The sequence below is a fragment of the Apteryx mantelli genome, chromosome 2 (genome assembly GCF_036417845.1).
Source record: "Apteryx mantelli isolate bAptMan1 chromosome 2, bAptMan1.hap1, whole genome shotgun sequence".
Lineage (NCBI taxonomy): Eukaryota > Metazoa > Chordata > Aves > Apterygiformes > Apterygidae > Apteryx > Apteryx mantelli.
This window is the reverse complement of record NC_089979.1, coordinates 106,692,656-106,708,540: the sequence shown is the minus strand read 5'-3', so window position 1 is coordinate 106,708,540 and position 15,885 is coordinate 106,692,656. Positions and strand designations below refer to the sequence as shown.

General features: G+C 38.2%; 1 protein-coding gene across 1 annotated transcript in view; it reads left to right on the top strand.

Moving 5' to 3' along the window:
• Positions 1 to 15,459, top strand: part of ADCY1 (adenylate cyclase 1) — a 153,059-nt gene extending 137,600 nt beyond the window's left edge. Inside the window, exons 15-20 of the mRNA XM_013952768.2 lie at positions 6,529 to 6,641; positions 7,827 to 7,973; positions 8,362 to 8,460; positions 12,362 to 12,476; positions 14,120 to 14,244; positions 15,121 to 15,459. Of these exons, the coding sequence (XP_013808222.1) occupies positions 6,529 to 6,641; positions 7,827 to 7,973; positions 8,362 to 8,460; positions 12,362 to 12,476; positions 14,120 to 14,244; positions 15,121 to 15,459 (938 nt within the window). The remainder of the gene's footprint in view (positions 1 to 6,528; positions 6,642 to 7,826; positions 7,974 to 8,361; positions 8,461 to 12,361; positions 12,477 to 14,119; positions 14,245 to 15,120) is intronic.
• Positions 15,460 to 15,885: the final 426 nt, after the last annotated feature.

Here is a 15,885-nt window from a genome sequence, read left to right as displayed (position 1 = left end):
GATATGGGTGCCTATCAAATTTCAGTAATGTTTATCAGCATCTTCGGGTACCTAGAAAACTTCACTTCAAAAAGGGCTTTTCATCCTTGAAGATAGAATGCAATTTTCAGATTTCCTCAATTACAAAACAGGTACTTAAATGGTGCCATCCTGTCTGTGAGATCTGCATGATAAAATCAGAAAGAAAAACATCAGTGTAGGTAGGAAATTCAGAAGTAGGGATCATCATAACTGCCACTCTTTGAAATCAGTGCCCTGTGTAGATACTCAGCCTCTTTACTGGTCTAGACACCACCCCCTTGTTCTACTTGATTCTCCGTGGAAGACTATTCTATGTACAATAAATAGGGGCGGATACCATATTGTAAGGTATGTTGAACTGTTTTCTGCTCTGTGTACCAGGTGGAAATGATACTGAATGCTGGGGCTAATTAACATAACATGCAGAGATACTATTGTGATAGATGTTATAGAAGTGCTTATGGTTCTTATCTGTTCAAATGAATAAGTAAAAAACATTATCTTTGTGCATATTAGGTTCTTCAGCATAATAACCTGAGTATTAAAAGCTCTGTGCAGACTGTTAGTAGGAAGTATCTGTATTTTCAAACTGTCTGTGAATAATTGGCACGTTCCAAACTGCTAATGGTTTAACAATCTTTAAGAGGAGTTAAGGAAAAAAGAACCATATTGAGAGACAATTTTCTCTAGTTGCTGGACTCCAGGATCCCTATATGTGATTTCCAGGATCCTTATGAATGCTTTAACAATATCCCTTGCTGTGTTTCTCTGTGGCTTCAGTATCACTTTTCTCTGAACTATGTTGTCTTTACTTGGTTACATTTTTCATTGTAAAAGTTTTAGAAGCACCACTGCTTAGTCCACAGGGACCATGCAGAATTTCTTCCTTTTTATGGAGTGAATTTGCTGGTTCTTTGTGCAAACACTAAATTCCACAAACTACTGATAGAGCTGAAGACTCAGATCTCCCAGCTGGTGCTAGATGAAAGACTTGTGAGAAGCCAACATGGAAGTTTCTCTGATGTTGGCTTTTGGTTGGAAGAACTTCCAGGCCCAAGGGCTGTTCTGGAAGTTGGAAGCACTTTGTTTGCTTAGCTTTATTAAGGTTCATTGTGGGGCTAATCCTGTAAAATGTTCTCAGATGAATAAATCCATTTGTGGCATAAGCTGCAATATAAAGGATTTTGTAGATTTCTTTTTACTGCATCCTGAACAACAAAGAGTCTAGTACTAACTAAATGATATTTTAAACATCAAAAGTATCCTGAAAGTATTGCCATTAAGATAAGAATGTATAGACAGATTATCTACTCTCAGTGAACAGGAGCTAAGGTCTGAGGAAAACCCATTTCCACAAACTTTATCTTAGCCCACGTAGCTGCAGTTGCAGCATCAGAAAAAAAATCATGTTTTGAGAAAAAGCAGATTTTAGAAAAGCAAAACTCAGTTAAAAATGATACTTTTCAAGCAAAAGTTAATCTAGTGCACTTGCATCTAGGTCACATAACCGGAACTGAGATAATACAGTGTGATTTATGCACATCATTTGGAAGAATAAATTTTGTGATTGATGACAAGTTGTTAAAACATTTATATGTGTTCTTACTATTCACATCTCATGGGTCATGTAGGTCCTTGTTGTTTCTGTTACTTCTATACTGTGCCAAATTTAACTCTTCTGAATATCACAGTATTTTCTTTTTGTAAAAAAATCTGCTTTTTTAACAGGCAATGGGAGGGGAATACAAATTTCTCAATAAAATTGTTGAATAACTTTACATGCTTCATTGTGAATAGCAAATGTAGGAGCATTTTACTTATTTGTGACTGATAATGTTACTTATACAAATTATTCAACAAAATTAGAAAAAATGGACAAATAAATATAAGTAACAAGTCTGTGAAGAAGCTAAAACTGCCAAAAACGGAGTTGCTTGCCCAAGATTTGTCATGGGAGGAAAATAAGAATAATTATATGCCATGACTGATTGTCACATTCTTTAGGGAATACTAGAATATCATTCAGCTGTCTTTTCTAATCCATGACACCTGTACAAAATATTTGTTCTGCAATCTGCAGGCTGTAATTTCAAGGCTGGCTTGCACTTCGTGTTTAAAATCTGGCCTTATAGAAACTGTTTTCATGGGTGTCTTCCTGTGGTTTTAGTGCCCCCTTCAGGTAAAATGATGTTTCTGAAGTACCGGTGCCCAATTTCTTTTTAGCTGCATCTTGAAACACTGGATTTTTGAGATAACTCTTTAGTCAGTGACATTGCTACAGCATTTTTATGCCTATTTAATAATCACCTGATATCTCAGGTGATACAATAGTTTGGGTCACTTCCTGAGTATAGAATGTGTAACAAGTTCTCAGTGTTGTAAAATAGTGCGTTGTTATGTGACTGTGTAAAATGTGGTAGGTGCTTATCACATTGATGTCAAAAGCTCTAGTACCAAAGAACATGTTAAATTTTATCACCAAACCTGAAACAAAAGCCAAGTCTGCTTTTAAATACTGCAGTTCTACAAATACAGTAAGCTCTGCAAAATGACCTAGCTGCCATGAATACCAAACAGGCACAAGCACAAGCAGAATATTAAAAATGATGTCTCTCATTCCTATAGAGTTTCCTTTTTGTGCATGTTCATAGTAATCTGCCTTGTTTTTTGAGCTAGCAGCTATTGCATAAATAACATGCTGGCAGCTTTCCTGAGCTAACCAATAGAAATAGGGACAAATGGATGAAGATTTGGATGCTATTTAGCTGCCTGGCTAATATTTCTACCAGGAATGTAAATATCTGTGATCTGTGTTATTCTAATCTTCTTTCTGCAGCCCCACATACTCCTTCTTCCTTCTCAGTGTCTGTCTTGCCTGGGAAAGGGTGATGCCTACACATTCCCTTATCTCAGCTACTCAAAGAGAAGGCACTAGGAGTTCATGAGTCACAAGAAGGAAAGACAGTTTTCATTTGCATTCCCCTGAAGGGTGGAAAGCAGAGAGCCATAAAAAAGTCCAGAAAATACAAGTAAGCAGCTTACTTTCTTCCCCATAGAGCCCAGAGATAGAGAGTTTTAGAGTCCTCACTGCTGAACGAAATCAAGTCTTTTTTACCTCACCTTCACTTCTTAACTTCCCTTGCAAGGGGCACAGGGGAATCTTTCTTCTTTTCCCAGGGAACTCCTGAGGAAGTGCATGTGAGAGCTGTCTTAGGCAGAACAGGGAGAGAAGATGGATATTCAAATTCTGTGCAGTAATAGCAGAAAAGGTACTCTTCAGTTCACTTTCCTGGCAGGTGATTTTGATAAAGTTGGGATTATCCACACTAACTTTAGAAATTTGGCGTGTCTGTATGGCTTAAGTACAACTCATGCAGAGGCTCTAGTCTAGGTACTAGCAGCAATATAGCAGTATTAACCCAGTGTTTTGTCTAGGCTAATGTATCTGGCATTTCAGCAAGACTAAGAGACTTGGAGCACTATGCTAATTCATGAAAGTAATGCTTGCATTAGCCCATGCAGAGCTAGCAGATTTTTCTGCATGGCACTACATTGCCTATCATAGGCATTACCAGTGCAAATCTCTCCCTGAGCTACAGGGGAAGAGTACACTCCTATGGGCTAGGTGATGATAGCGATGGTGACATTCATGATGCTTTTCCCTGCTCTTAGAGGATTTCCCCTTTCTAAACAACATCATTTCAGTCATGTCTTTGGCGGTTCAGTTTGAACCATTAGCTCTTCACCCAAGAGCTCGGTGCCAGCCTCTTAGATATGACTGTGGTCCCATTGTTGTGAACATTGTCACATCCATACCTGCGTGAACATGGTAGTATCATTGGCATCTCTCACACAGTAGTTTCATGACTGTATTGAAGAGAAGTGAAGCGGAGAGAAGAAAAGCCATCACTGCTTTCTAAATTCTGCAGAAGGAAAAGACTGGAAACCCAATAGGCTGCACTGTCCTTTCTCCACTATTTTCTGTAGGTGTATTAGAAAGATTTCTTATTTCCTTGTGGCTGGACAGACGTCCAGCAACAAGAGCAAGGTCACAGGGAGATAATGTTTCAGTGCCAGCAGCTCTGTCTTTGTGCTATGGCTTTTTCTGAGCCTTTTATTGTGAATCAGCCACAATGTTAGGAAACACCACACATTGCTGAAGAACTTTCTCAGTCATTTCATCCAAAAGTCTTGGTCCATGACTGGGCAAGGCAGAAGAATCTGACTGCACACTTCTAGCTCAGAAATGAACAGCAAATACCAGCAATTGAACAATATTGCTGTTCATGCTGTGTCAAACTGATTACTCCACTTACAAGCCCTTGCTTGATTATTCTGACTTTTTATATCCATGTCCCAACCCAAAGGTGTATTGTTCCTTAGACTGCTATTCTGCCACATATTGTATCGGGAGCTGCAGATTACTATACCTCAAATGTTCCTAGGAAGAAGGTAACAAAAAAAGATTGTATTAAAAAAATAGAGGAATACACAGGCATATGCCAAACCTAAACTGGAATTTGATTCAGAGCCTGAATTCAAGAATTCACAAATCTCATTGCTGTGATCATAATCAAACTCTCCATTTCCAGTATGTTGCAAAAACTGAGTTGTAAGTTTGGGTTGGATTTTCAGGTGGAAAAAGCTTTCTAATTCCACTATTAAAATATTTAAAGTCCAGCAATAATACTATACAATGCAGGGGGCCATTACACACATTTACAGGCAGCAATAAGTCAGAGGCAGATTTTACAGCTCCAAAATAGGAGAAAGGAATGATATTTTAAGAAAATAGCATACCAAATTTAAGCAACAAAAAAAGTGTCAAGAAAACACCTCACAAGCAGGAGACAGATACTTGCTTAGGATACAGATTTCAGGCATATTCCTTGCAGGGCTTAACTGCTATTTAATGGTTACTGAATCTCTGGAATAAATTATAATCCTTATTATGCAAATTAGAGGAGAAGCTGATAATTTATTTTAGAAGAGAATATTTCCTGAAGAAGTTACATTTATAAAAACAGTTTTATTTTGGCATTTTTTTTCTTGTAAAGAATTTTAAGAGTATAAAAGAAAACTGCCAAGAAAAGTGGCATCACTGTGCTATGTGAATAAAAAGGATTTTCCCAAATTTTTATCATGAAAAACAAAAATTAATTTCTTGTCCTCAGAGTAATAAACTCTTAGAAAAACTAAAAAAGCTTTTTCACATGAAAAGAATACACAGGCACGAGATGACTGGCTTTCTCCTACTTAGACGGGAGTAGATAGTGAGAAAAGTATGTGGACTTTGCAATAGATCAGGATAGCAAATTCTAGATACAAAGGGACACAAATAAAGATTACAGCAGATCCTTAAGTGGTTTATATGTCTTAGTTTCACTGATACCACCTGAGAATTTGGCCGTCCAGTCTTCTGCTGACTGTAACTAGATAAACAAAAGCATATTGGGATCACTGCAGATTTTGTGTTACAATTCTGTGAGTGTGATTGAAGAGCAAAGAATAAAACTGTATTTGCTGTGATTTTCATGAGATGAATTGTGTAGTACTGATCAAGCATTTTCTAGCTGAAAATGAGAATTTGGGGACCAAAGTCACTCTGATAACAAGGAATAGATTCTAAAAAAGTAATTTTGTGGAAGAGTTTACTAAGGACTAGGCTGGAATTTGCAAACCTAGGTACCCCAGATGCAATCCCTAAAGATTTAGTGTTTTTTTAATAGGGTATCTAATTTTCAGAATTGCTTCCTAATCTGTAGCTTCCAATGACTCCTGTGAGTCAAGTCACCTAAATATGACACCAGAACCTTGGTTAAGTACCCCAAACCATTAACTCCCAGATATTCTTTCTGAATGTCATTGTTCACAAGAATGGCAGAATCCCTGTTGCTTTTGCCCACAGGAATTTCTGTGCACGGGAATTGTATATGCATTCCTGACAAGTACCAGGATGGTTAAAGTCACCTCTAGAAATGCATACTGTTTCTATCAAAATCATTTTTAAAATTGCATGTCTTTCTTAAGGATGTTCAATTGTAAAACAGTTCTCTCTGCTGAAGCTACTGTCTCATCAGATCCATTTCGCTGCAAAATGACATAGGTTTGCTTAAAACACTGGTGATTCTCCAGGCTTCTCCAAGGCCAATGTGACTTAAGTGGGATTATTCCAGTTTTTTAGTCTATAAAAATATCAGGTGGGGCCTATTTAAAAGAACAGAGGTCTATGGGAGATGCCAGAACACTTAGCTGGTCAAGCCCTAAAAATAGTGATTGCCCAGTGACTTCGGCTTGAATTAATAAGGCCTTTAAGGGATTTTGTCCCAGAGGTAAAAGCATGGTGTAGGAGAACTGTTCCCACTCCATTTCATACGTATTATTTTGTCCAGTTTAATTTCAAAGCATGGAGTAATAGATGCTACATGCAAATAGTTATTTGATGGTTTCAGATAACTTCTTGCTTTTTGAAAAGATTTTTTCTTCTTCCTTTGTCCCAACAGGCAGAAGAAGAGAGAGACGATATGGAGAGAGTCAAGCTGGACAATAAAAGAATTCTCTTCAACCTGTTGCCAGCACATGTTGCACAGCACTTTCTTATGTCTAATCCAAGGAATATGGTAAAGACAAGATAAAATTTAAATACATGAGAATGTTGTAAGGGTGTGACCCCATGTAGCTTAGGTCACCTTTCAACTATATGTTTTCAAGAAAATGTTGGAATTTTTTACTATCATTCATGTTGAAATGAATGGGTTTGTAAAAACTTGTGTTTAGAAATTAGATCAGGATTATTGCCTTCTCTGTAGTGTCCTCCTTCTTCTATGAAGGATTTTAATAAATTCTTGTTTAAGTGAATGTTGTGTCATTCAACATCAATGCAGCTGAATGCCTACATGCAAAAGATGCAATTCCTTTTTCAATTAAGTGAAAAGACTTGAGTTTATTGCAGTATTTCACAGAGGTCAGTTATGTTCTGATGGTGAAGCGTGTGAACTGCCAGGTACTTCCATCGGAACTGCTCTAGTTCTGAAAGTATGCTTTCATTACAAAACTTATCAACTTAAAAGTAAAATTGGGAAGGAAGATACAGTAGCTTTAATCTCAAAGGCTGCAGTGATGAAATAAACTGGTTCAGGTCTGGCCAGAGTCCTTCTAGAGTGGCTGCAGTATCTGGTGTGGCCACGATGGCCATGACACTGCTTTTCCAAGCAATGGATCTCTGTGCTTGAGAATTTGGCCAAGTGTGTTTGACCATAGAAGAGTGGTTTTACTTTCTGTGCACTCTCTGAATTCTTATGCAGAAGCTTTACAATGCAGAACAACATTATATGGTTAATGCCAAATCCAGGTCTCTGCAACTCAGAGGAGAAAGAGGTAAAGGAGTGAGGCTGATTTTGTACCACAGTGAAAAAAATAAACTGTTTTGTCTCCTATTTTAGTTTTAAAATAAAACTGGGAAAATCTAGTGAAATTTCTCGTACAATAAAAGTTCTAAAACTCTTCAGACTTTCTATTTCCTACTACATTTTCAGTCAGTGTTTCCCAGCCTAAGCAGTGAAAACCACTAAGTTGACTTAAATGGATTTGATTGATAACTTAGGCATTAATTTTCATCTGTGTTTTTCAAGGGAGGGAGTCTGCAACTCCTGTTGTTGACTTTCTCTCTAGCAAAATTGATGGCTTTTGTCCTAGCTAGCAAAGCAACCTCTCTTGTTGCTTAGCACTAGAATAGATATCATAATAATCTTTTCTGTTTTAATTAATCTTTTAAAATAAAAATTATATCTGTTCATGAACCGCAGGACCTTTATTACCAGTCATATTCACAAGTGGGAGTGATGTTTGCTTCCATCCCAAATTTCAATGATTTCTACATCGAACTGGATGGCAATAATATGGGAGTGGAATGTTTACGCCTGTTAAATGAGATTATTGCTGATTTTGATGAGGTAAGGTCTAAATGCATTGTCTTTTGACCATATCAGTTCTACCAGACTGCTGTAAACAAGAATTATTTATAGGAATTTAGATTACTTTGCACTTTCTAATAAAATACATCTGTGAACTTCCTAATTAATGGGAGTTGATGCCCAGTGGGCCTCTCCAAGAGTTTGTTTTGTACTTTTAGGCACCCAGACCTGTCCTCAAATTCCTCTGATATGTTTAGAGTCTTTAAAATGCAAGTTACTGGTAATTTTCCCAATGACCTCAAAGAGAGAAAGCCTTAACTTACCAGAAATAATATGGTTTAATCAACTGTGCACATGTTATCTGATAACTATGGTTGTTTGTCTAAAATATTATGTAATATTTAACAGTTTTATGTTTTAAACAAAGCTTATGGACAAAGAATATTATAAGGACATAGAAAAGATCAAGACAATTGGAAGTACTTATATGGCAGCTGTGGGACTTGTACCTACTTCGGGAACCAAGGTAAGTAGATCTTACACAACTTTAATTTTTGGTGGACAAACTGTGCTCCTCCAGTTTCCAGAGGAACATGTGAAACATCCAGTTCCATATGATTATGTACATTTGCTTTATTTTTTTGCAACAGCTTAAATCTGAAATTCAAATAGCAACCTTAGCCTGCAAATAAAAGTTGCTATTCTGGCAGCTCCTCATCAGCCTAAATTTGGGATTTGATTGTCTGTAGCTCTGGATTCTCAGCAAACTGGTGTAAAAAGCTCCTAAGTCAGAATGGTGGTGTTTTAAACCTGGCATCATAGATGACCTTGAAAGATGCAGGGCAAGGAAGAATCTAGATGTAATGTATTGCTGCTAAACAAACACAAGAACAATAAAATGTGTGGAGTTTTCTTTTTTTTTTTCTTTCTCTTTTTTACATTGAAACCTGGGTGCATCCTACAGTCAAAGCAAACATCCCTCTTCACCCCCATCACAGACAGGAATTTAGCACTAGGTACATTACTGCATTTTATCCCAGCCCTTACAAATTAGCTCTTCTTTGTCTCCACTGCTCCATTCTCTTTATTGCTTTAATGACTCAGCAATAAAAAAGTCAGAGTAATTTCAGAGCTGCCGGTTCTGGGGCACAATTCTCCATCTGTCTCCTCATTACTGCTCCTGTGCATGTTTTTCACCTTCAGGTTGGGTCCTGAGATTTCCTAAATTTGCATGCAGCATCTTGAACAGCAGAAACCCCTGTGAGCAGTGTACTGAATCAATTGCACAGAGAGCATTATGCAAATTAATAATATGAGTAGGATAAGGCAAATGAGAGCAGTCCATGTCCTCAGTCTGCCCAGAACTTCCAGAGGCTTCTCCGCTGGTCTGATATGCAGGCACATATGTTGCAGAGGTACGGCTGATTCATACGGTTTAGCATTGCAAAATAACACTGAATTAAAGGGCAAAAGCAAAAAAGGGCCAGAAGATGGCCTGTGAACTTACTAGCAACAATTATCCTTGTTAAGTAAATAAAAAACAAGGACACATCGGAATCAACTGTTAGAATCATGTTGGAATATATCACATAATTTTCTGATCTGCAGGGTTTCTACAACTGATGCTTTTTTGTATCATTCTTAGCTTAGAAAACTAGACATTACAAAAATGTGTTTTCAAAACATTTTATTTATGCAGAAATGTTTGATTCCTGGGTCCTGAGTCAGGGAAAAAAAAGATCCTTTGAATTTTGTTCAGTGTGGTGTCAGACAAACAGGCAAAGGCATGCCTGTGTGTCTGCTATAAATGCTCTTTGAACTACAGTCTTGAAAACAAGTGTGTTATTGGGTAACTTTGGCAGCATATGTTCCAAAACCTAAACATGTTTATCTCATGCATTTTATAGTTGCTAACTGAAGGGTCAGCTGAGTTAGTCCAGTACTGAAGATACCACTCTAAGCTTATGACAGTAATGCATTTTAAATCACTGCAGAAGGTCTTGTACAGGACTGTGCCTTTCTTTTTGCTTGTAACTTAGATTTCCAGCTCTTCTGTGATCTTTTCCTACTGCTTGTGTGATACAGATAAGTAGAAATTATCCACCTCCTGTGGGCAGTTTCCTGCTAGGTCTTCAGCATGCAGCAGTGTATTAGAAACATGGTGATCCAGGGTAGCTCATCATCCCCAGAGGATCACTGCCAAGAGTCCACACTGTCCCTGGACTGCTGTTACATTAGGCAGTAGTTACCTCACAGAGCCAGACGTGTTGTTGGGGAGCTGCAATTTATCCAAGTGCTTCTGATCTGCCCTGTGCTAGGGATGTCTTAGCTTTATCAGAAACTCTGGTGCAGCCTCTAATTGTGTGACACCAATTTGGTACCAGGATTTGGTCATGAGCACAAGACAGTAGGTGCGCTTAGCTGTGTTCTTAACTAAGATTACTGGTGCACATAACAACCTAGCACACTGGATGGAGTTAAATGTTTAAATCACATTTTTTACAGGACTGTTGTTTCTGCAGCTTGGCTTCACCAGGTGACTATAATAAATATATATTGCCTCTGTCAGAGTGATTTTGCTGTGATGCTCTGGGCAGTCTTTCCAATAACTATTCCTCTGAAATATTAAATAAATAATTGCTTGCCAGTTATGCCACCAGGGCAGCACACAAACCAGGCTCCTTGTAGACATATAGCTTCTTTCTGCATGTGGAGCCCGTTGAAATTATGTCTGTGTTTTCACCGGGGTCCCAACTTCACAGTGTTCTTCAGCGTGGCTGCAAAAGAATTTGGTGGTAATCCTTTCAAGAGACGTCTGTCTCTTGGAGTTCATCCCGTATTTGTCACCAATCCTCTCTCCTGCCAGCATGTAGGGCATTGCAGGAAACCAAAGTTTGCATGAGGCAGCAAAGATGTTAAGGGAAAAGCAATATAAAGAACAATAGAGGATTAAAGAAAACTGTAGACTCCTCCCTCTTCCTCCTCCAGACCTTCAGTACTCTTCACCATCACTGTTGCAAGTGTGGCCATTAGCTCCTTTAAATTTAACTCCTGTTATTCCTTTGTCTTGCTGGGGATGTAAAAGAGTGGAATTAGCTGACATTATAAGATACAGGATGCCAGAGAGCCAGGCAGGTATTTAAAAATATCCTTCCTAAAAACTGGGAATGGCCCAAGGCTGGCTTTCATCGTTTTTTGTTAAAGCTTTGCTCTAATTTTTTTAAATTTCCCAGCCATTTGAAGGATCTCTTTCTAGCTGAGCCAAATAAAGCAAAAAGCAACCTCTTTCTCAGGTTCCTCAGCCACTCTCAGCTACTCCAGTTATAAAATCTCATTATCATGACAACAACCCAGTGAGCTCTCATCTCATGCCAGCTGCCACAGCCCTGTTGTGCAACACCCTACTGCAGCTATACTGCCACTGACCCTGCATTGCTTTCACCATCTCCTACCTTTAGCCCACTTTCACTTTGCAAAGCGGTTCAAGAATTCATATTTATTATTCGAATAAGAGCACAACAGAAGAGCACCCATACTGCATCAGGTCAAAGGTCCCTCCTGGTAACCTGTCTTTGCTAGCCAGCCGAAGCTCCTGGGGGAAGGGCATAAGGTACAGGACAAACATGCAAATCTTTGTTTTCCAGCTTCTAACAATGTGCAGCTTTAGAAGTTCCAGAGCTAGAGATAGTATCTTTTTAATAGTATATAACAAATATTTCTTCCATGAATTTGTCAAATTATTTTTGAATCTAGCTAAACTTTTGGGATCCATAGTATCTTCTGGCAATGAATTCCACAGTTTAATTAGACCATTGGTATAAAAAGTATTTCTTTGTGATTTTTTTTTTAAGCCTGATACTTCATCATTTCATTTGGTTCCTTATGATCCTTTTGCTGTCATTCATTTAGGTATATTTCATAATAAATTGCTTCAGCTTGCCTGGAAAAGGAAAGCAAATAGGGATGTTCTGCCTCTCATGGGACTAAACTTAACAGGAATTTTGTCAATGGGAACAGCATGCACCCCATGGAGCTAAGAGCTAGAAAAAGCCCCAAAGGGAGAAGAGGGCACAAACTAGAGTTATTAATAATCATCAGGCAAAGCAGTTTTGTAAGAAAGCAGGTTATATTCCCTATCATGCTCACAACAAACATCTGCAGCTCTCTAGCAACAGAAACACTTTACCACGGGAATGTTGCTTTCCATTCTTCCCAGAAATCAAAAAGAGAAAAAAAAGAATTCAGTACTTGAGAAAAGAATGCATGTGCTCTAGTCACCATCAAAAGTTCCCTTTCACAATCAGCAAAATAGGTTAGATTCCTTTCTTAAGCCATCCAGTCTGAGCCTTTCATTGTTTTTCAGTTCAGTATTTCACCTGCCTCTCAATACCATGCAAATCTAATGTGCAACATTATTTTGTATCTAGGCTAAAAAATCAATTTATTCCCATCTGAGTACACTGGCAGATTTTGCAATAGAGATGTTTGACGTTCTTGATGAAATCAACTATCAGTCTTACAACGACTTTGTCCTACGAGTTGGTAAGTCACATTTCTACAATTATCCCACAAGTGGAACACTGTTGTTTGTTGGCTTTCCCTGTGCTTTCTGCAAAGGATTGCCTGTCCTGCACTCTTGAGTAGAGCTGAAAAGCCTCTTTTAGTGGAAGATGTACATCCATATAGAAGACAAGCAGGCTAAATGGTGGGCATCAGTTTTAAGGATTTATACTTGTGTCCAGTTCTAGTGTGTTTATTTAATCAAAGCACACCTCAAAGGAAACTGCACTAATAACTTTGTACAATATTGTTAGTGTACATAGTCTTGTGACTCACATTGCTTTGCATTGCTAAACTGCTGCAAACTGGGGCTGCTGTACTTAACTATTATGTATTCCTGCATGTGCAGAAGCTGTGTTGGCATTAAAGCATGGCAAGAGTTTTTCATCCACAGATGACAAATCACCTGTCCTCTTTGTCAGGACATAGTTTGAAAAATTTTCTGATGGGAAAGACTTTTTAGCTCCAAGATGGAATTTTTGGCTGGAGAAAGCAGGAGGAGAGAGAAGAGACTGGCTAAGGCAGTTTCTTGGCATGAAGAATCAGACCAAGTTTTTGAATCCCTGACATGTTTTAGTCCCCAAGTTATTGTGCTGTGCTGGCAAAAAGCACTCTCAATGTCTTCTATTGGCATTTCTCTGCTTCATATAACTAATGAAATATTAATTAATTGATTGATTGAAAGAGAAACATGACCAAATCTGCAGCCCACGAGTTATAATACTTGATCCAGATTCAGTGGATGCTCAAGACATATTGGGATATATGAATATTTTCCATATATGGATGCATATTTCATTTCATTTAAATTAAAAAAAAAAAAAAGACATCTTGAAATTTTTCACTGGACAAGGAAACTTTCCTGTTGAATTCTAGGTGTAGGTATATAGTTTGAAAAGTTCTCCCTTTGATTTTTTTTTTTTGTTATGCTGTTATTATGCTTTTTTTTTTTTTTTGCCAGTCTTCCCAACTGTTTTGGTGGATGGGTGCTATTTTTTCCAACAAATCAAATCCTCTGGCCTTCATGACACAGAATTCCCATGCAATCCCCTATATGTTATCTTATATCTTACCTTTCTGAGTCCTTTCTCCCAGCCTGCTTAGAAGGCAGTTTCTCCTCTTCGCTTCCATCCATCCAGCTGCTCTCCAATGGTATGTCCAGTGCTGTTCCCATTTCACTAACTTTTCTAACACAGCTAGTTTTCCCCAGGCTACTATTTCTGTTTAACTTGGAAAATCCCCCATTCGAAGGCTTTATATGAGCAACCACAGTGGAAGTCATAGGAAGCAACTAGAGATTTTTAACAAATTGTCCTGACTTCGTCCACAGCTCAACTCTGCTCTGCCACTACCTTTCTTATTTTCTTAAAACAAGCAAATAGGAAAATCCACAGATGAGCAAAATTTTTATGTTGTCTATCATATTGCATCATCTTTGTTCTGTTTCTAAAACCCTTACAAATCCAGAAGTCCAAATGGCATTAATTTAACGTATATTATGTTCTATGACCAGGAAAAATTCTGAGGCACTTGTGTTAAATCTAATTTACAGGATCAGTGTTTCCTTCAGATAACATGCTGTAGTTTTTGAAAGAATAACAAAAGCATTATTATTCTGATTTTAGGTATTAACGTTGGGCCTGTAGTGGCTGGAGTCATCGGAGCCAGAAGACCGCAATATGATATCTGGGGGAACACTGTAAATGTTGCCAGCCGAATGGATAGTACTGGAGTGCAGGGGAAAATTCAGGTGAGTGCATTCTGAGAGCAGTTTGCAAGTTTTATATACCACCTGGTTCATATTTGGTTACATTTTCAAAACTGCTTAGAAAATTCAGCCTCACTTGATCTTGTGGTTTTTATGAAAAGAGCAACATTCTCCAGATGATTCAGGCATCAGACGTATAGTTATTTCCCATTACATATGCTTCACTATTTGGAGGCGATGAAATCCCCACATAAATCATTTCCCATCTGAAGAAACAGATTTCACATTTAACTCTCTGCTGCATTTTATTCAGTTGGAGTCAAGCCTGAGAATGCCGGCACTGCACGGGCCAGTTCTTGAGCTGCAGGAATTTTGCCTGAATAAAGACTACAAGGAAGAGATCTACGTCCATTGCCATCCTGCTGCATTTTATGTAGCTTTAAAAATTCTTAGGTTACTTTGGATCAGAGGGGCTACAGAGACAGAGGACATTACTGGTCTACTAGAGCTTGGCTAGAAGTAATACTGCACTTCTGAAAATTTCAATGAACTTTTGGCATCTTTTATCCAAAATACCTGCTTTGTCTCCCAAAATTTCTTCTGGAGTAAGTTATGCTCACTGGAGCTGATCCAACCTACAACAGTAGAGAATATGGCTACATATTTCTGATAGACAGAGTTTAGTTTGCCTGTGTAATTACTTAGCTCAAGACCAAAAGTTTTGCTTCTCAGATTCCAGTTTGGTATACCTAATTCCTTAAGAAAATTCTCGGTGAACCCAAGAACAGCAGTAGCTGCTTATTCATTCTGCTCCACGTGTTTCATGAAGCAGAAGTAAAGCAAGGAAAGTTTGGGCAGTTCTAGGATTAACCTTATATGAATAGAAAAACCTAATAGCTCTTTTTTTTCTGTCTTCAGGTGACAGAAGAAGTTCAGCGGATATTAAAGAGGTGCAGTTATGAATTTGTGTGCCGAGGTAAAGTCAGTGTAAAGGGAAAAGGCGAAATGTTGACCTATTTCCTGGAAGGAAAGGCCAGTGGAAATAATTCACAAACACGGTCTTTAAACTTAGAGCGGAAAATGTACCCTTATGGGAGAGCAAACATTCAAACAAAACTGGGCACCAGCTGTCCATCGGCGTCCTCAGTTGCTGGCTTTACTGCAAAAGCTGGGCTTGGAGCAGCTCAAGCATCTGCTACTCACACAAATCAAACACTACATTATCTTCCTTCTGTGCCAGCTGTGAAGGAGGCATAGAGCAAGGGAGGTTTGGTTGTGCCATTTGCAGTGAATTTGGAGAGCAGTGGTTGCCTGAATTTTTACCAAGAGGTCAAAGGTCATAGGCCGTGGCATTAACCAAGGACCACTACAACCCAACCAAAGAGAACTGGGGGACCGTCTAATGAACTCTTGGGATGGAACATATAAGGGCTAGCAATTCTGTTAGGAAAAGTCAAAACCTGATTTTCTGGAAATAAGGAATATTTTCTTGGCATTTTTAAAGGGTATATGAAAAAAATTGAGACAAACGTGCAAGCAATTCTTTTTGTGTGTGTGTATATATATGTTTTAATCTATATATGCACATATACAAACACTCCTATGTAGACTTAATAGAGATTTATATATATAAATATAAAAAATGTATTTATTTACACAGCCACCTGCAATGACACAGCAAAG